Source organism: Martes martes, assembly GCF_963455335.1.
Source record: "Martes martes genome assembly, chromosome: 13".
Taxonomy (NCBI): Eukaryota; Metazoa; Chordata; class Mammalia; order Carnivora; family Mustelidae; genus Martes; species Martes martes.
This window is the reverse complement of record NC_137901.1, coordinates 63,188,669-63,208,098: the sequence shown is the minus strand read 5'-3', so window position 1 is coordinate 63,208,098 and position 19,430 is coordinate 63,188,669. Positions and strand designations below refer to the sequence as shown.

Here is a 19,430-nt window from a genome sequence, read left to right as displayed (position 1 = left end):
TCTGCTGAGCAGGGAGCCTGCTTCCTCCTCTCTCTCTCCACCTGAACTCTCTGCCTACTTGTGATCTCTGTCTGTCAAAGAAATCTTGGGCTCCCTGTTGAACAATTGTGCTTGTTGCACCCAAAGCCCTAGAGAAGTAAGTTCATGTGTAGCAAATGGTAATGCACTCTTGGAGAATGGGGTTTTAGTAATGTAGAGAAGATAGAATGTTAAAAGCCTTTTTTAAAAAAAGATTTTATTTACCTATTTGAGAGAGAGAGCATGAGAGGCGAGAAGGTCAGAGGGAGAAGCAGACTCCCCATGGAGCTGGGAGCTGGATGCGGGACTCGATCCCGGGACTCTGGGATCATGGCCTGAGCTAAAGGCAGTTGCTTAACCAACTGAGCCGCCCAGGCGCCCGTTAAAAAGTCTTTTTATAAATCCAAGGTATGCCAAGAGGTGTTTGGTAAAAATCAGTACCCAGGCCTGATTTTTTTAAGTCTTAGCAGATCAGGTCTATAAAGATAGTTCATAAACATGGTAAACAAGCAGTCATAGCCAACGGTTGGCATTTCACCTAATAGTGAAAGAGGAGATCTGTCTCCCTTCAAGTCAAGATAAAGACCCAGATACCGTGCCAGCGAGGAATGAAACAACTGTGAGGAATGACAAATGGACTGAAATTGTTTTTTCTTACACAACAAGAATTTAGGAAGTTGAAAGTTGGTGGTTGAAACAGCTGCTCAAAAATTTCATCCAAGGTCTCGAATCCTTCTATCTTTCCATTCCACTACATGTGACTTTTGTCCTCAATTGTCTCATGGTTACAAGATGGCTACAACACCTCCAGGCATTGTATCCAAGTTCCAGGCAGGAAGCAGGGGAGAGGGAGGAATGCAAAGCAAAGACTTTTCCCAAATCTTAACAGATTTCCACTTGAGCCTTGCTCTTCAGAATTGGGCCATGTGGTCACCCCAGCTGTAACAGAGTCTTTAGAGACCAAAATGTTTTGAAGTCACACACATTGGCCCCTACCCCAAATAGAATCTGCCACAGATGACCACTGCCACCAGCACTGAGTGCTGGTCTGAAAGTGCTGGCCAACATGGGTTTTTAAAAAGAAACAAAATAAAAGGCTATCTATATGAAAAGGAGAGGCAAGCTTTTTATTTCCAGGTTATATGACAGATTAAGTCTAATAAAATAGTAAGTTGTTAGAAACCTCGATTAATTCAATGAAGTTGCTAGATATAAAATAAATATACAAAAAGATATATACAGTCAATAGTTGTCCTATATAAAACAGAAAGACTCCACTTAGAAATCCCACAAAATCAGAATGAACTGAAGAATAAACATATGTATTGAACATGTATGTAAGAAGACCTATGAAGAAAAAACTATACAGCCTTCCTGATGATTAGAGGCAGATTTGAATGACTGGGGCTTTGACACGAAGATTGAGTATTACATAGAACTTAGGAATTCTTCGCACATTAGTTAATTCTATTTTTAAAAAAAGACTTTATTTTTTATTTGATAGAGAGAGATCACAAGTAGGCAGAGAAGAAGGCAGAGAGAGGGGGAAGCAGGCTCCCCGCTGAGCAAAGAACCCAATGTGGGACTCGATCCCAGGACCCTGAGATCATGACCTTAGCCGAAGGCAGAGGCTTAACCCACTGAGCCACTCAGGCGCCCACATTAGTTAATTTTTTTTTTTTTTAAGATTTTGTTTATTTATTTGAGTGAGAGAGAGCGAGAGCAAGTGTGAGAGGGGAGAGGGTCAGAGAAGAAGCAGACCCCCATGGTGCTGGGAGCCCAATGCGGGACCCGATGCCAGGACTCCAGGATCATGGCCTGAGCCGAAGCCAGTCGCCCAACCAACTGAGCTACCCAGGGGCCCGTCACATTAGTTAATTCTAATCAAGATCTCAGTGAGAAGGGGCACCTGGGTGGCTCAGTGTGCCATGAACATGAACATGAACACTCTTGATGTATCAAAATGGTAAATATAAAAAGTGGACATGATGCCAAGTGTGTACACGGGTGCAGGGAAAAGGATGCTCTTGGGGCCCATGTGGGAGAATTAAGAATGTCATGCTGGGTTCGACCTAGGAACAGCTTTGCAAGGTTTGTGAACTCTGCTCATGAACTCCACTTCTCAGAATTTATTCTGAGGAAATGATCGAAGGGCCAAATGGGCTTATGTTCCAGAATTATTTATAAGTACAGATAATGATGTTCAACAATAAAGGAATAGATCAATCATGCCACAATGGGAACATCAATGTTTCTGAAAAATATTCTGTAATGTGGAAAATGCTCATCATAAAACATTAAATGGAAAAAGACACCCAATGGAAATAACACCCAAAGAATGAATCTAGTTTTGCTTTAAAAGCAAAGGCGTATTATATGAGCACAGAAAAAAAAAAAAAACAGAAGTAAGTGTACCTCTGGCAGTGGCCTATGAACTGATACCAAGGGGTATTTTCTTACAATTTTCTGACTATTTTTCCAAATTTCTTCAGCACATACATATTGCTTATATAGTCAGGAAAAAAAAAAAAGTTTACATGTAAATGAAAGAAAAACATCAAGTCTCCAATGAAGAGGGGGAAGGGTATTTTCAAATCATTTTCAAGACAAAAGACCAAGAATCACAGCATGTTCAATATTCAGCCTCATTTGCCATTGAAGGTGCAAAGTACGGAGATGATAAGCCGCCACTTAGCCGAGTACACAGAAGCCCTCACCGCAGGGCTGATAGCAGCTGCGGTGTCCAGGGCCCTGCAGAGATGTTTTCACTCTAAGTTCTTTTGATATTAGAAGGAGAGTGTGATGATGACGAACTAAGCCCAGATTGTATTTGTCTTTTACAAATGCAGCTGTACAATAGGACTTTTCCTACTTGTCACGTAGGGTCCATGGTGGCCACGATGCGGCCCTGGGAGGCCACTTGCACACTCTGGAGGGCTGCGGTGGAGTGGCAGGTGTCCGGGAGCACCACTGTGTGGTCACCGTGACCTGAATGAAGACTGTCTGGACACCCAGCTTTGAGCTGGAGTCTCCCCGGCACAGGGGACGCTCCCACCTGAGCACTATTGCTGGCTGATCTCTTCATAATGAAATGGTGTGACTTTACACACCACCAAAACCATATAAAAAATGGTTCCTGAGGTTATTTCCTTATCTTCAAACTTTCACTTTCAGAAATCTAAGAAAATTCTAAAGGAGTATAATGCAAAAAGATGCTCTGTGAAGAATGGTTCATAACAGTGGAATGATCTATAATAGTGCAAACATGGAAATAACTTCAACATCCAACAAAAGAACATCTAATAGAATCCTATGCCTCCATTGGGAATTACAACTCCAGACAGTTCAGTCATGTGGGGATAAAAGTCTGCCATGCAGCTAGGTGGAATAAAAAAAAAGATTAAAATGATATATACACTATGTTTGCAGTAATGTAAAAATCCACTTTGAAACAAGCAGAAGGTAATGTATCAAAGTGCGAAATGCAGTTTATTAGGAATTATGGGGGGCCTTTTTCCTGACTTCCACATTGTTATTTTGCTGCCATAATTTAAAAAGTATACTAAAAAGCACTTCATAAACTATAGCTCTCTATATAAATGTAAAGTATTATCACTGAGAAAGCAGCTTAGACTTGCTTAGGACTGAGCGGAAGGAACATTAATTCCAGATGAAGCCCACCCACCTCTGCAGAGAGCACGGGCACAGGTCCCGTGGAGGGCTTCCTCCCGCAGGGCTGAGCCGGTGAGCTGAACTCCCTGGAGCAGAGGGAGGCCCTTCGAGGTGAAGGTGCGCTTCTAGACACATCTATCCCAGTACTAGGCCCTGAATGGACGCCGAGCATCCATCTGTGTGCTCGCCATTTCCCAGCGGGGACCAGATGGCCAGGCCCGATGCTGGCACATCAGGACCTGGCTACACTGAAGCTGGGCTGTGCTCCTGAGATGGAGAACTGTCGCTACCAGAAGACTCTGTTGTAGAGCTGCTTCAGGGATGTGAGTGCAGGAAATATGCCTTTTCCTAAACCCCCACCATTTGAGATCATTCTCCCCTCCTGGAATATACTAATGTTCACTTGGAATACTGTTAATAATTCTTCTGTTTTTATTATTATCATTATCCTTCTAAACATAACATACAAAGGAAATTCCTGATCGAGATCATACCAGGAGCCTGTCCGAGGACACAATAATCAATACACCTTCTTTCTGCCTGCAGGAGAGACCCAGTGTCTTGCAAGCCCATTAAGGAAAGCAGGCTGATGGGATACCCTCAGATGGCCCTCAGCTCTTCTTTCCTACAGTGGAGCGCTTCCTGGGATGGCGATGACTTCTGAGAGAGTGGTTCCAGCGTGTGGGTCACCAGCACAGGCAGCAGGGCCAGTCTCTAAACAGGAGGCATGAGTGGGCTCTATGTATCCGAGCTGCTGTGCTTTCCCCTTTCTGGGGAAGGAGCGAGGCCAAGGGGCGGGCATGCCACGCTAATTTCCAGGCTTGCTGCCCAGCGGGGAAGTCCTGCCGGCTGGGGGCTGCACGGCACACAGGAGCTCTGCCATGTCTAGGGCATCGATTGCGTCCACGCTGCTCACGCCCGCGTCCCCCGTGCCCAGCAGGCCTCCCGGCACATAGTAGGTGCTCAGTAAGTGCTTGTTAAACTCGATGGTGAAGGGTTTCTCCTCACTGTGTCTTCTCCGGTGTTCCGCGAGGTGGGCACTCCAACCGAACATCTCCCCGCACTCGTTACATCGGAACGACTTCTCCCCGGAGTGGACTTTCTGATGTTTGATGAGACAATGATTCTGGCTGAAGGCCTTGCCGCACTCGCCGCACTTGTAGGGCTTCTCGCCGGTGTGGATGCGCTGGTGCACGATGAGCGACGAGTGGCAGCTGAAGGCCTTCCAGCATCGGCTGCAGTCGAAGGGCTTCTCCCCAGTGTGGATGCGCTGGTGCACGATGAGGTAGGAGTGGGAGCTGAAGGCCTTGCCACACTCGTTGCACTTGAAGGGCTTCTCCCCGCTGTGGATGCGCTGGTGCACGACAAGGTAGGAGTGGCAGCTGAAGGCCTTGCCGCACTCACCACACTTGAAGGGCTTCTCCCCCGTGTGGATGCGCTGGTGCAGGGTGAGGCGCGAGCGGCTGCTGAAGGCCTTGCCGCACTCGCCGCACTTGAACGGCTTGTCCCCGTTGTGGATCTTCTCGTGCACGGTCAGGGATGAGTGGCAGGTGAAGGCCTTGCCGCACGCGCCGCACTGGTAGGGCTTCTCGCCGGTGTGGATGCGCTGGTGGCGGGTCAGGTGCGTCCTCTGGTTGAAGGCCTTGCCGCAGGCGCTGCACTGGTAGGGCTTCTCGCCCGTGTGCACGCGCAGGTGCATGTTGAGCAGCGAGCTACAGCTGAAGGCCTTCTCGCAGGCGCTGCACTTGTAGGGCCGCTCGCCTGTGTGGATCCGGTGGTGTACATTCAGCGACGAGTGGCAGCTGAAGGCCTTGCCGCACTCGCTGCAGAAGAATGGCTTCTCCCCGGTGTGGATGCGCTGGTGCTCGATGAGGTTGGTGCTCCACGTGAAGGCCTTGCCGCATTCGTGGCACTTGTAGGCTTTCTCCCGGGCATGCCACCGCCGGTGCAGTGTCAGTGACGAGCTCTGCCGGAAGGCCTTCCCGCACTCACCGCACACGAACAGGCCGTCCCCTGCCGCCACTCCCCGCCGCCTGCTTGAGGGTGGGTGTTCACCGCGGTCACTGGCCTTGCTGGGGCCTCTCCCCGGGCCCCCTCTCTGTCCGCCAGACTGGATGCTCGCGGTGGGCCTGTCAGAAGGGTCTCCTTCTGCAGGAATGGTCTGAGGGGTGAAGGGGGTGCACCCAGCGGGGAAATCCTCAGATGCCTTGCAGCTGTGCCAGCGCCCCTCCGGGGGAATGTCCCCCCGGCTGCCCGGTGCTAGCCTCCGCAGAGCAGCCTCGCCCCTCCCTGGAGCAGCCACCAGGCCCTCGCTGGCCCACTCACTGCCACTGGAGCTGAGGACGCTGGACCTCCCCAGTGGTTTGGTGATCGGCTCCTGGCAAGGCTCTTCCTTGTAAACACCCTGCTGTTGACACGACTTGTCCTTCACCCCAGGCCCGGGCTCCCCCTCTATAAGAAATGGGAAATGCAATCTTCTGTAAGCTGGTGGAGGCGATGCACTAGAGCCCAGACTGAGGTCTGATGGGGGTTTGGATAAGCACAGAGAGAAGAGGGCAGTCCACTGCCAGAGCACGCAAGGGCCTGAGAGGCAGAGCCCAGGGGCATGCATCTCGAGTGAGATGGACCACAAGCCCACGAGTGGGGAGGAGGAAAAGGAGACGGGGAGCTCCATATCGAGCCAGGGGGCAAGGGACGGAGCAGGGCTCACGGGGTCTGGCAGTTGGACAGGACTCACTTACTGAGACATCAACTGAGACTGCTGTGTGTCAGAATCAGGTTGGGGCTAGGCGTGAACACAGGGTAAACACAATCCAGAAATGGTAATTACATCTAAATTCTCCCTGGTGCCAGAAGGGAAAAGAATGCCCCCAGACCGCCTCTCTCTGGTTTTTCCTTTGAATGCTTCCAACTGTAAGTGTGTGCTCTGGTCCTGACACATATGTTTCTTTATGAACACAGTATGTTTCTTTAGAAGAAACACAGTATGTTTCTTTAAAAGCTTAATTTGTCTCTTGTAAGCTTCGCATTCCTGGAGGGCCATCCCCCTCGGAGCCACCTCTGTGAACAGTGATCCCCACCTCCCCGTACCCCCAGTCTGACTCTGCCCTCTTCTTGGTGAGGGAGGCCCTGAACCCCAGGTCCACGCAGACTCCCCACCTTTGTCCATCCAACAAGTGCCACTTGTGAAATGTTTCCAGAGACGTGGACATGATTTCTGTTTCCCACCAGTCGAAGGCAGATGTCTTTGCCTGTTTTGCTCACCACTGTATTCCCAGCATCGTTCCCCGCAACACAGTTGGTCCTCTGTGTGTGTTGAAGGAAGGAAGGGAAGCAGGACCACAAGGAGGCGGGGTGGGGGGCGGTCCTGGGAGGCAGGAGTCTGCACATCCTTCCACTGCGCCCCCCACTCACCTGGACAAGCCCCTCCAGGGACTTCTCTGGGCATCCGCCAAGGCTCCTCGCCTCGTTCCAGGTGGGAGATCACATCTGGCTTGCAGACTGGGGGTCCTGCTTGCAGGGAGAAAGTGGTGTGTTGTGGCTCCCCAGGGCATGGCTGTCCGGGTCTCAGCACCGCGAGGTGTGTGCCATCCCCAGGGATGGGGGGCTCTTACACGCAGAACCCAAACTCACGTGTGTGCTCTGAGGACCCCATGGGTACCGACAACCCCCTGCCCAGTCTCCCTTGGAAAGCTCCAGGCAGGCTGGGCTCTCAGGCCCCTGTCCACCCCTCCCTCTCTTCTGGCCCACTCCGGGACCAGCCCCACCTCAGGCAAAGATGCTGGCAGTGACATGCACTGTCCAGCCCCAACACGAGTGTAGTGGCCACACCCCCCATACCCTGCAAGGCCAGCACCAGGGATGGTACCGCAGGGAGGCTTGGTAATACCTGTGGCATGGCAGAGTGGCCAGACTGCACACTGGGCTTCGAGGAACTATCTTACCCAGGGCAAGAAGGTTCTGGTAATTCTCCAGCATCACGTCACGGTACAAGGCCCTCTGAGGGGAGTCTAGCTGGCCCCACTCCTCCTGGGTGAAGTCCACAGCCACATCCTTGAAAGTCACTGATTCCTGGAAGGACAAGCACATTCTCATTCACCCAGGACAGGAATGATTTGGACTGTGTTCATGGTTCCAAGCAAGCCACATGTCAATTGAGGACCTTAGGGATGAAGAGTTAACCTCTGATGACCCTCTCTTGAGCACGGAATGTTGTGCTATAGGGCCCCATCTATCATATAGCCCTAACATACACAGCATGCCTGGGCCAGGAATCGCCAAGCAGACCTGGCCTTCTGGACTAGGAGGGCCAAGGGACCTGGCCAGCCCGGGTCCGGGTGCCTGTTGGGCTGGAGGCTGCTGTTAAGTTCTGGGTAAAATGCTATGCTTCCCATGGTTAAGAATGTCAAACTTAAGAACCTGAAAGAATAGTACAAAGAACCCAGAAGCCCTCTTGAAATCTCACCATCGCAGAAGGACCCTACTCTGGAGAGGTAGCCATTATCACACCCTAAAGAAGGAAACCATACTTACCAGCAAGTTCTGTCAGCAAGAGACCAAGGGAGCCACTCTCGGTTCTTCTTGTCTGCCTCCCACACCTTCCTACGGGACCCCCTGCTCCCCTGCCCTCCCTGAACCCAGGTACTGACCTGCTTCCACCTTCCCCAGCAGGGGTCACTGACACTTGCATGCACTCCTGTTCTAGAACCCCAGGCTCTTCTGCTGATAGGGTTCCTCACTCACTCTGGAGTCCCCAGGTTGCCATCCCCAATGCTCCTCTTGGTCTCCACACTCCAATCCCACCCTGGGTCCCCCTTGCCAGCAAATAAGCTCTCAAAGTCCATCAGGGTGCCGACCTAAGGTGGCAAGGGTGGCTCGCTCTTCAAAGATATGGGCGCCGTGGGAGCCTGGCTTAAATCGTAGATAGAGCACTACATTAGACATAAGAATGAAGAATAAATCAAGCAGGGGAGGCCTGGCTCCCATCTCCCTGTTTGTTGGGAGTGACTGGCATGCGGCCAAGCTCCCGGGGTCACCACATTTCTCTGGAAACCCTGGGTCTGCATCAGCACCCATGGTCAGACACCGGGTGTGGAATTTCAAGCCCTGAGACGGCTATCAGTCAGTCTCGGGAAGAGAGGGGACATCCTCTGGGGTCACAAGAGCTTTGACCTTTAGCTAGTGTTCTTTTAGATAGTTCTCAACGTTGCCGCAGACTAAACTGTGTCCCCCTGAAATTCCTATGTGGAAGCCCTCCGTTCCAGCATGATTGTGTTTGGAGACAGGGTCTTTAGGAGGTAAATGAGGTTATGTGGGGTCATAAAGGTGGGCCCTGGTCTGACAAGCCTGGTGGTCTCTGAGAAGAGGACAAAGGGGATCTCTCTCCCCATTGCGAGTTCTGAGGACAGACCACCTGAGAGCACGGTGAGAGCCAGGTGGAGAGCTGCAGCAAACCGGACCCCACCAGCACCCTGATCTCAGACTTCTGGCCCCCGGAACTGTGAGGAAATCAATTTCTGTTGTTGAAGCTGCTAAGTCACTGGCATTTTGTTACGGCAACCCGAGCTAAGACAAATGCCAACCTAAAACAGGAGGAAAGATAAAGCCCCTTTTTGTACTACACACAAAATACAACTCCAGCTACAGCAAGGACCTAAATGTGGAGGCTTCTGGGAGACAATTCCAAGTCCCTGGCTGGCATGACAGCAAACCTGGAAGCCAGGAGGAGAAGATTTACATTTGCTCCATGAAAGTTTACATTTTCTTTTCTTTTCTTTTTTTAAGATTTTATTTATTTATTTGAGGGAGAGCACAAGTGAGCAGAGGGGCAGAGGGAGAGGGAGAAGAGGACTCCTCACTGAGCACGGAGCCCAATGTGGGACTCGATCCCAGGACCTTGGGATCATGACCCGAGCCAAAGGCAGCGGCTTAACTGACTGAACCACCCCAGTGCCCTGAAAGTTCATGTTTTCTGCAGGCAACACTGACAAATTGCTACGAAGAGAAAAAGAAAATGGGCCTAGGATATAAGCAGACAATTCACAGAAGGCTGGCAAATCACTAAGCCCATGAGGCGACACTCAATCATACCAGACATCCCGAAATACGGAATGAAACAGAAAGATACCGTTCCACACACAGAAGAGAGGCAAAATGTTTAAAGGCGGCAAATACCAAGTGTGGGCTGGTCCATGGGAAATGGGATGGTCTTACACCTCTGGACAGGTGTAAGGGGGACATCCATTTTGGAAAGCAAAACATATTCTACTATCGCTAGCAAAAGCTGACAGTATGTATTTCCTGCACCTGGAAAGGCCACTGTGAGATTCCTACCCAGCCTAGAGTGGTTGAGAAAACACTGGAAACATGCTGAATGTCCATCGGGAGGGATGAATATACAACAGGACACCGTGCAGCAGTGAAAATGAGCATGGCAGAGTAACCTGTCCATGGGGAGCTCTTGGGAGCACTGGAGTAGTTACAAAGGCAGCCTGAGGGGAACCATGCCCGGCGTGATGCCCAGCAGTCCCGCATGGAGGTTACAAATACTCCAATGTGCACCTAGCTCCGCTGTCTGCTGGATAAGGGCACAGGCTCTGAGCCTAGTGGCCCATTTTGTTCTTACTAGCTATGAGTTGGGGGTGCCTCAGTTGCCTCATCTGCTAATCGTCCATGTCATTGCATCACAGTGAGGATTCAATGAATTACTACTACGTGTGAAGCGCTCATCCAAGCGCCTGGCAGACAGCAGGTGCCCTATGGTGTTTGCTGTTAGTCGCCATCCTCTGATTGAGGTGGGCGGGAGAGGAGGGAGATCCTGCCTTTACCTGCAATATTTTGTTTTGTTTTGTTTTAGGATTTTATTTATTTGACAGACAGAGATCACAAGTAGGCAGAGAGGCAGGCAGAGAGGGTGGGGGGAAGCAGGCTTCCTGCCGAGCAGAGAGTCCGACTCGGGGCTCGATCCCAGGACCCTGAGATCATGACCTGAACCGAAGGCAGAGGCTTAACCCACTGGGCCACCCAGGCGCCCACAATGTTTTGTTTTTTAAAAGGACTGGGGGGGGCACCTGGGTGGCTCAGTGGGTTAAGCCTCTGCCTTCAGCTCAGGTCATGATCTCAGGGTCCTGGGATCGAGCCCCGCATCGGGCTCTCTGCTCAGCGGGGGGCCTGCTTCCCCTCCCTCTCTCTGCCTGCATCTCTGCCTACTTGTGATCTCTGTCAAATAAATAAAATAAAATCTTTTAAAAAATCCTTTAAAAAAATAAAAAAAATTTAAAAAAAAAGAGGATTTGGAACAAATATGACAAAAGGTAGACATTAATTTTGCAAAACAGGTGCACAGAAAGTTGTTATTATTCTGTTTAAATGTTTCAACATTTAAAAAAAAAGAAAAAGCCACTCAAAGAGGAAGAAATGCAAATTTCCGACAGACTATACAAAGACTAATGATTTCTTGTCAGGAAAATGGAAATCAAAACAAAAATAAGGCCATGCGTTTTTCCCATCAGAGCAGCACCAATTAAAACCTGGGATCTCAGCCATAAGGAAGCATTTTTGTCAGGAGTGGGAACTGTTACATCCTTTTGGGTACTTATACTACAGAAACAAAAGTTCCTGAACATAAGGAAGCAAACACAAGGCAGGATACTGCAGCACTGTACTTACTCCAAACCAACCAACCAACCAAGGCATTAGGACAGCGGGCTAAATTAGGGCACATGCACACAGGCAGACCGTGGAAAATAATGCAGCTAGCCAAAGACATGCCTTGTACGTTACACTAAGTGAAGGAGGCCAGAAGAAGGTAGCCACGTACTGTATGATCTCATCTATGTGCAATGCCCAGAATAAGCAAATAGAGAGAGAAAAAAAGCAAATGAGCAGTTGCTGAGAGCTAGAGTGACTGCTGATGGGCACGGGGGTTCTTTTTGGGTAAGGAAATGGACTGTGGTGACAGCTGCTCTACATGAATGCACTCAAAACCACCGAACGGGACGCTTGCCAAGGGTGGATTTTATGGTATGTGAATTGCATGTCAACTTGAACACAGGACAGCACTGGAATGTATACAGTATGATCCCATTTTTAAAACAACATGCTTAAGCCTATGTACGCTGGAGTCTGCGTATGAGAACAAGGGGAGAGATGTGGGAGTCAATGTCAAAACTGGGGACACTGGTTGCCTCAGGGGACTGTGACCACAGATGTGGGGAAAGGAGATTAGTGATAGACTGTGCTGTGGGACTTTGTTACAAAGCAAATACTGGTTTTATAAATTTTTTAAAAATTACTTTTCGAAGAAGAAGGAATTAAAAGCAGAGCAGCAGTTAGCTGTACCATTTTGGTCTAGACACCTAGTTTGCTCAAGCTTCAGCTTCTCCAGCTAGGGAAAGGACTGGGAGCAGTGGGGCCCCCTGGGGTCGAGAAGAAAAGGAAGTGGGGTAGAAGTATGCCAGTGTTGGGTACCAAGGAAAGGACCCAGCATCTGTCAGTCCGCACTTGGCCATCTCCTACCCACTGGCTGCGCACACCAAGAGGCTGGAAACCCGCCCCCACCCGAAGAGTCGGGAGAAAACAAAGAGCAGACTGGGCCACGTCCAGAATCGTGACAGGGGTGTCTATGGTCTCAGGCATTAGAGGAGGGGTGGACCCCGGGAGAGAGGCCAAGGGCACAGAAATGGGGTGAGTTGGGCTTCAGCAATACAGTGAACCGAGGTGGCAGAGGCGCATGTCCTGAGACTTCATGCTCTTGGAGCTCTGGCGTCCCAGGAGGAGCGGAGGGGGGTGCCGCTGTGGGCCAGACTGGGACGACAGGTACTCCAAGGTCCGGATCGTTGTATTCTGCAGCAGGATGGACAGAGGGAAGGCGGGAGAGAGGGACAATGGCTTCTGAGTGTGGGCTGGAGGACTGAAGCAGCAGCCTGGTCAAAACTGGGTTTCCTGTTCTGCTTCCAGACACAAAATAGTAACAAGGATCACTTACCTCAAACAACTAGTAAACTGGGCAAAATGTATATTTGCCCTCTTACCTCAAACAACTAGTAAACTGGGCAAAACGTATAAAACAATGATTGATTTCAAGACACCAGACAAGCTGCAGCTCAGAACACAGACCGCTGAGAGAAGGGAAACAAAATGAGCCCTACAACCAACCCCTTCCTACCCGGAAGAAGTTTCCAGACTGCTGTGCGAGCAGGTGGAACCCAAATGATCCTGTGGTCTCACCAAGCTGAAGAAGAACAGGGTTCAGAGAGCCCAGGAGATTAAATCTCTAGGGCAACATGCCAGAGGAGAGGGAGTTTCACAGACTCAGATCTCTGGATCCACTTGAGACTGAGGACCGACAGGCATGTGCCTGGGAAGAAACAACCCCAAATCAGGAAAAGAAACACGAGAAAGAAGTAGGCAGAACAACCATTAAAACTCACACAAGGCTGGGAGTAGTTTATGTTCTGACCAGCCAGAGAGGAACGTCCTCCTGCTATATGGGCACTGAGTAAAGTCCCCAGGAGAGGAGAGCATCAGTGGTCTGACAAAATTAGCCCAAGACTAAAGATTTCTCTGGCTCCACCTTTTTAAAAAGATTTTATTTGACAGAGAGAGAGAGAGAGCACAAGCAGGGGGAGCAGCAGGTAGAAGGAGAAGCAGTCTCCCAATGAGCAGAGGGCCCAATGTGGGGCTCAATCCAAGGACCCTGGGATCATGACCTGAGTTGAAGACAGATGCTTAACCAACTGAGCCACTCAGGTGGCCCCTCTGGCCCTACCTGAACAAAACCTAAAGAGCAAGCCTTGAAAGGATCCAATTGATACTAAGTAATTTCACTGCACCCCAGAACAAATTCCTGAAATATTTAAGAAATTCCCAAAAAGCCAATACTCAATAAAGTAAAATTCACTCCAGCATCTAATAAAGTAACTAAAAGGAAAAAAGCAAGTTAATAAAATCAGAGAAATTAAGAGTATACTAAAATAGTATTTGTGGGGGCGCCTGGGTGGCTCAGTGGGTTAAAGACTCTGCCTTCGGCTCAGGTCGTGATCCCAGGGTGCTGGGATTGAGCCCCACATCAGGCTCTCTGCTCAGCGGTAGGCCTGCTTCCCCCGCCTCTCTGCCTACTTGTGATCTCTGTCTGTCAAATGAATAAATAAAATCTTTAAAAAAAATAGTATTTGTTTACCTTAAAAGAATGCATTAAGGGAGAAATGAACAAAAGAGGCATAAGACATATAGAAAATAAATAACAAAATTGCAGATGTAGATCCAGACATATCAGTAATTATATTAAATGTGAATGGTCTTAATACTCCAATTGGAAATTAGAGATTGTCAAATTGAATTTAAGAATTAACACCCAACCATACATCAGGTACAGAAACCTACTTTAAATTAATATTTTAGGATTTTACTTATTTATTTCTCAGAAAGAGAGTACAAGCAGGGAGAGTAGCACATGGAGCAGGCAGAGGGAGAAGCAGGCTCCCCGTCGAGCAAGGAACTCGACGTGGAACTCAATCCCAGGATCCTGGGATCACGACCCGAGCCAAAGGAAGATGCCCAACCAACTGAGCCACCCAGGCATCCCAGAAATCGACTTTTAAAACAAAGAGAAAGGTAGATTAAAAGTGGGAGAATGGGAAAAGATATACTCTGCAAATACTAATCAAAAGAAAGCTGAAGTAGCAGTATTAACATTAGACAAAACAGATTTCAAAGCAAAGGACATCATCAGAGACAAAAAGAGCTGTTACATAATAATCATTACATGGTTATGTCATGGTCATTATCACAACAGCAATTCATTAAGAGCTCACAACAATCTTAAATATAGATGTTCCTACTAACAGAGCTTCAAGATACATAAAGCAAAAACTTGATAAAACTGAAGAGAAATAGACAAATCCATGATTATACTTGGTAATTTCAACAGTAATTTCTCTCAATAATTGATACAACACATAAGCAGAAAATATGTAAGGTTATAGAACAATTGATTAACACATCATTCAACTTGACTTAATTGACATTTGTAGAACACTCTAGATGACAAAAGCAGAAGGTACATTCTTTTCAAGTACATACAGAACATTTACAAAAATAAACCACATTCTGGGAAATAAAATAAATCTCAGTAGATTTGAAAAAATTCAAATCATACAACATTCCTTCTCTAGCTACAACAGAATTAAATTAGAAATCTGTAGTAGAAAGATGCCTAGAAAAAATCCTCCAAATACCTGGAAATTAAACAACACATTCCTAAAACATACATGGTTGAAGAAGAAATCACAACAGAAACTGGAACTATTTTGAACTGAATAAAAATGAAAATACAATATAAAATTTGTGGGATGTAGAAGGCAGTGCTTAGAAGGAAAATTTATAGCACTGGATGCTACAGGAAAAAAGAAGAAAGGTGTCTTTAGACAAATCTGAGATCAAGATCAGTATCTGAGTTTCAACTTTAAGAAACCAAAATAAGTAAAGAAATAATAAGGATCTGAAATAAATGAAATAGGAATAGAAAAGCGATAGAGAAAATCAATGAAACCAAAAGATGGCTCTTGGAAATGATCAATAAAATCGCTAATTAAATATACATTTACTATTTGACTCAGCAATTCCATTTAGGTATTCCTTCAGGAGAAATTAAAACACATGTCTATCCTTGTACTCAAACATTTATAGCAGGTTTACTTGTAATAGCCAAAACTTGGAAACAACCTAATGTCCCCTAATGAACAAACTGTAAATACACATTTACAGTGGTGTTTTGTGTTGAGCTGTGACCCCTCCAAATTTATATGCTGAAGCCCTAGCCCACAGGACCTCAGAAAAATGACTATACTTGAAGATAGGGTCTTTAAAGAGATAATTAAGGTAAAATGAGGTTATTATGATGAGCCATCAACCAACAGGACTGACGTCCTTATTAAGAAAAAGGAAATTCAGAGCCAGACATGTACAGAGAAAGACCATGTGAAGACACTGGGAGAAGGTACTTTCACAAACCAAGAAAAGAGGCCTCAGAAGAAACCAAACCTGCTGACATCTTGATCTTGAACTTCCAGACAATAAATTTCTGTTGTTTAAGCCATCTATAGGACTTCGGCAAGGCAGCCTTTGTAAACTTAATACAAGTAGTATACTATTCACCAATAAAAAGGAACAAACTATTGATTCACATAAAGACATGAACTCAAAAGCATTACACTAATTGAAATTTGAAACCAAAGACTATGTGGGGCACCTGGCTGGTTCAGTTAGTAGAGCAAGTGACTCTTGATCTCCGGGTTGTGGGTTCGAGCCCCACACTGGGTGTAGAGATTACTTAAACATAAAATCTTTTAAAAAAGAAACCAAAGACTACATACTATATATTTCTGTAAGAAATTCTTAAAAAGGCAAAATTGTGGTTGCCAAGGAGTAGGGGGAGAGGGCTGACTCCAAAGGGGCATGAAGGAACTTTTTGGGTGATGGAAACATTCTAGGTTATGATTGTGGTGCTGGTTACACAACTGTACACATTTGTCAAAACTCATCAAATCCTCTACTTAAAATCAGAGAACATTACTGTATACAAATTATACCTCAATAAACGTGATCCAAAAAACCCACTGGATTTCAGGGAGATGAGAAGGTGGGGGTGATGACACATGCTGAGAACATGCCATAACTGAGGCATGCAAGAATGAAGCATCATGGTCATGGCATTGGCAGAGGAAAGGAAAAACATGGGCAGAAACAAAGCTCCAGAGGCGTCAGAATGTGGTTGGAGAAAGGGGGCTATAGGAGGCTACATGGCTTCTGTGTGGGGGTGTCAGCTGGCAAGGGCAGGGTAGGATCTAAGCCTTGCACTGGCCTGTCTGGGGGTTATTCCCCTGGGAGAAGCCCATGTCCCATGCATCTTCATTCTGTAGGATAGGAAAGAAATCCCAGGGGGCAGATAGATATGGGAATCAAATGCAGATCTGTGGTAATAAAACTAGTGGGGAAGGGGCGCCTGGGTGGCTCAGTGGGTTAAGCCTCTGCCTTTGGCTCAGGTCACATGGTCTCAGGGTCCTGGGATTGAGCCCAGCATGGGGCTCTCTACTCAGCAGGGAGCCTGCTTCCCCCTACCCTCTCTGCCTGCCTCTCTGCCTACTTGTGATCTCTCTCCCTCTGTCGAATAAATAAATAAAATCTTTAAAAATAAATAAATAAATAAAACTAGTGGGGAAGTCAGAACAGATTGTGTGGGATGTCTCAGGAAAGCAAAACACCTGACTGTGAGTCTGAGTGGGACTTCCAGGGGAGAAGAGTACTTAGGAGAGGAGGACCAGTTACTCAAGGATCTAGGAAGCTGATCTTTTAGGAATAACACCTATGCACAAGAAGGGTAATACCTTGAGGCAGTCACTCACAAGCACATGCACCGACACGCACATGCGCTTTTCGCTGAACCATTTGAAGGTAAGTTGTAGACATCATGGCATCTCACACTACGGGCGTCACCTTGAATATCTTATTCTTTTACCCAATTACAGTGGGATCATCACACCCAAAAAATTTAGTGATGATCTAAGATAAATCCATTTTCAAATTTCCTCAGTTGTCCCAAACTGCCTTTGAGTTTTTTGATCTATGCCCTGTCAAAGATCACGTACCACATCTGACTGTCATGTCTCCTGAGTGTATGCTAGAACAACAGAGCATTCTAACACATTACAGAAACTAGCCATATCTCATAATGTGTTTTATAGTTATTTCTATTTTTCTGTAATCAGACCCCTTTCAAATGGGCGGTAAACAGAATCACAAAATCCTGAGTCAAAGGACCCTCAACCCTCCAGACTTTTTCACTACCGCAAACTCCTCTTATCATCTGTATCCTTTTAAATACTGTGAGGGATGAGGATGGTTTAGGTGGTAGAACAAAATGAGAAACAAAACCCAAAGTCTGTGAAAAGAGAGATTTGGGCCCTACTTAGCTGCAGAAGTGGTCCCAGGGCCAAGTCCTTGTTGGGCTCCCAGATCCTCTAAAATTCCAGGTTTTTCCTTCACAGCCCCATTACAGGGTCACTGCACAGAGGAAAAGGACACAGGGATGCACCCCCTACCATCGCTCTTACCCTGGTGCTGCAACGCAGCCTTCCTTCAGCACTTTCACTCCCCTACCTGATTCCACCCCAGAAAACTCCCCCAGATGAGGACCATCCCCTAGGTCTGCATGTGGAGATGACAGAAGTCATTTCACGTGAGCTGTGCTTGGGTTCCATTAAAACCAATCCTCAGAGCTCCTGCTATAGTGCTGGGCAAATGACCCACCCACTGGGCTGAAGGAGGCTGGAAGGGTCACTCACTTCAAGGCACACCCGGACTCTCTTCAGTTGGAGCTCTTCCCATGCCCAGAACTTCCTGAGGAAGGGACAGCAGGCCCCCAGATTAGAAGTGGCGGTGAAGGGGTCTTTGGATGACTGAAGATCCTGGGCAGGGGGAAAATGCCAACCCTCTTCATAAAGAACGAGATGTTCAGAAGGAAGAAAAGACAACCACTCACCTTGGACCTGGCTTCTGGGAGACCCTGACCCAATTTATCCTCTGGATTTTTTCTGTGGGTAAGAGCAGGCTCCTGAGAGGACAGAGCTGGGGAGGAGAAATTGAGTCAAAGGGGCTGTTAGCCATAGCCCATAGCCACCAGGTGCACGCCTGAGCTAAAGCCCACTCCACCCCTGGCTTGGACCAGAGAGGAGTCAGGAAACGCCCCCCCCCCCGCAGGTGGGGTGGGTAGCGAGCCCCCAAATCGGGCACAATCTGAAGGAAAAACTGCCATTCCCTTCCTCTTCAGCATGCTGGAGCAGTGGAAACAAGCGGGTGTGCACGGTGAAGAGGCAGGAGGCCTGACTCGGCTAGGTGCTTCTGGGAAACCAGCCTGACCTCTCTGAGTGTCAGTCTCAAGTGCAAGTCCACAGCCCCAGTGACTAGAAGAGCCAACTGTACCTGTCTCCTGGGGCTTCGGGGCAGGGGTCTCCATGGCGCCCCTCGGCAGCGTTCCCCGGAGGCGTGGGCAGCTCTGCAGCCTCCTGGGCCCCAGGCCAGGCCCAGAGGCGCGGGTCCTGCTCCAGGGGCTCAGAGACAGCCTGAAGGGGAGCCTCGGGGGGTCGCACACGCACTCCCGGCTGCACGGTCCCGCCCGCGGCCCCCCCACTCCAAGGTCGGGGTCAAGCAGGCTCAGCAAGCGCCCCACACTCCAGGCTGCGCTCACGCCCCATCGCCCGCGCCCCACGCAGCCCGTCACACACCCCACCCGGGACACTGTGGGCCGGGACCTGGGCCGGCCTCCGACTCAGCCGTCAGGAGCCAGCGGCCGCACAGGGCGGCCGGCAGACAGGCCCCGAGGCGGACGGACAGACCGACGGACGGTCGGAAGGATGCGCGAGCAAACTGACCGGCCTCCCACAAAAGCCGACCGATTGCCACAAAGGATAAACCCGGCGAACGCCGCGGGAAAGTGCGTCTGCGCGGACCGGATGCGAACTACAACTTCCGGTAGCCTTTGCGTCGCGCAGGAGCGGGCTCCATTTTCCAGAGGGGGTCGGGGTCCCGGAGACGCCCTTTCGCCCGGACGTAAACGGACGCATGGCAGAGCCTTCTGGGAAATGTAGTTCCCAGTACAGCTATCAAGGGCTCTGGCTCCGCCCCACTCTCCTTCGCACCCGCTACTGCAAAAGGCGCTTGTATCTCAGTGTGTGTGTGTTTAT

General features: G+C 48.7%; 1 protein-coding gene across 1 annotated transcript; it reads right to left on the bottom strand.

Moving 5' to 3' along the window:
* Positions 1-1,127: 1,127 nt before the first annotated feature.
* ZNF74 (zinc finger protein 74) lies at positions 1,128-19,149 on the bottom strand. Its single transcript, XM_080821181.1, has 5 exons — positions 18,670-19,149; positions 18,230-18,315; positions 7,635-7,761; positions 7,105-7,200; positions 1,128-6,141 (listed from the first exon to the last, which is right to left on the bottom strand). The coding sequence occupies exons 1-5, from the start codon at positions 18,701-18,703 to the stop codon at positions 4,499-4,501; spliced, it is 1,986 nt and encodes a 661-aa protein (XP_080677307.1). The 5' UTR covers positions 18,704-19,149; the 3' UTR covers positions 1,128-4,498.
* Between the last annotated feature and the right edge of the window lie 281 nt (positions 19,150-19,430).

What these genes read in the sequence shown, in the direction of transcription:
- ZNF74 (XM_080821181.1), bottom strand. Translation starts at nt 18,703, where the DNA reads ATGGAGACCCCTGCCCCGAAGCCCCAGGAGACAG. An exon ending in TCCCAGAAGCCAGGTCCAAG is followed by an intron (nt 7,762 to 18,229) that starts GTGAGTGGTTGT and finishes TTGTCCTTCCAG; the next exon opens with GAATCAGTGACTTTCAAGGA. An exon ending in CCCTGGAGGGGCTTGTCCAG is followed by an intron (nt 6,142 to 7,104) that starts GTGAGTGGGGGG and finishes CATTTCTTATAG; the next exon opens with AGGGGGAGCCCGGGCCTGGG.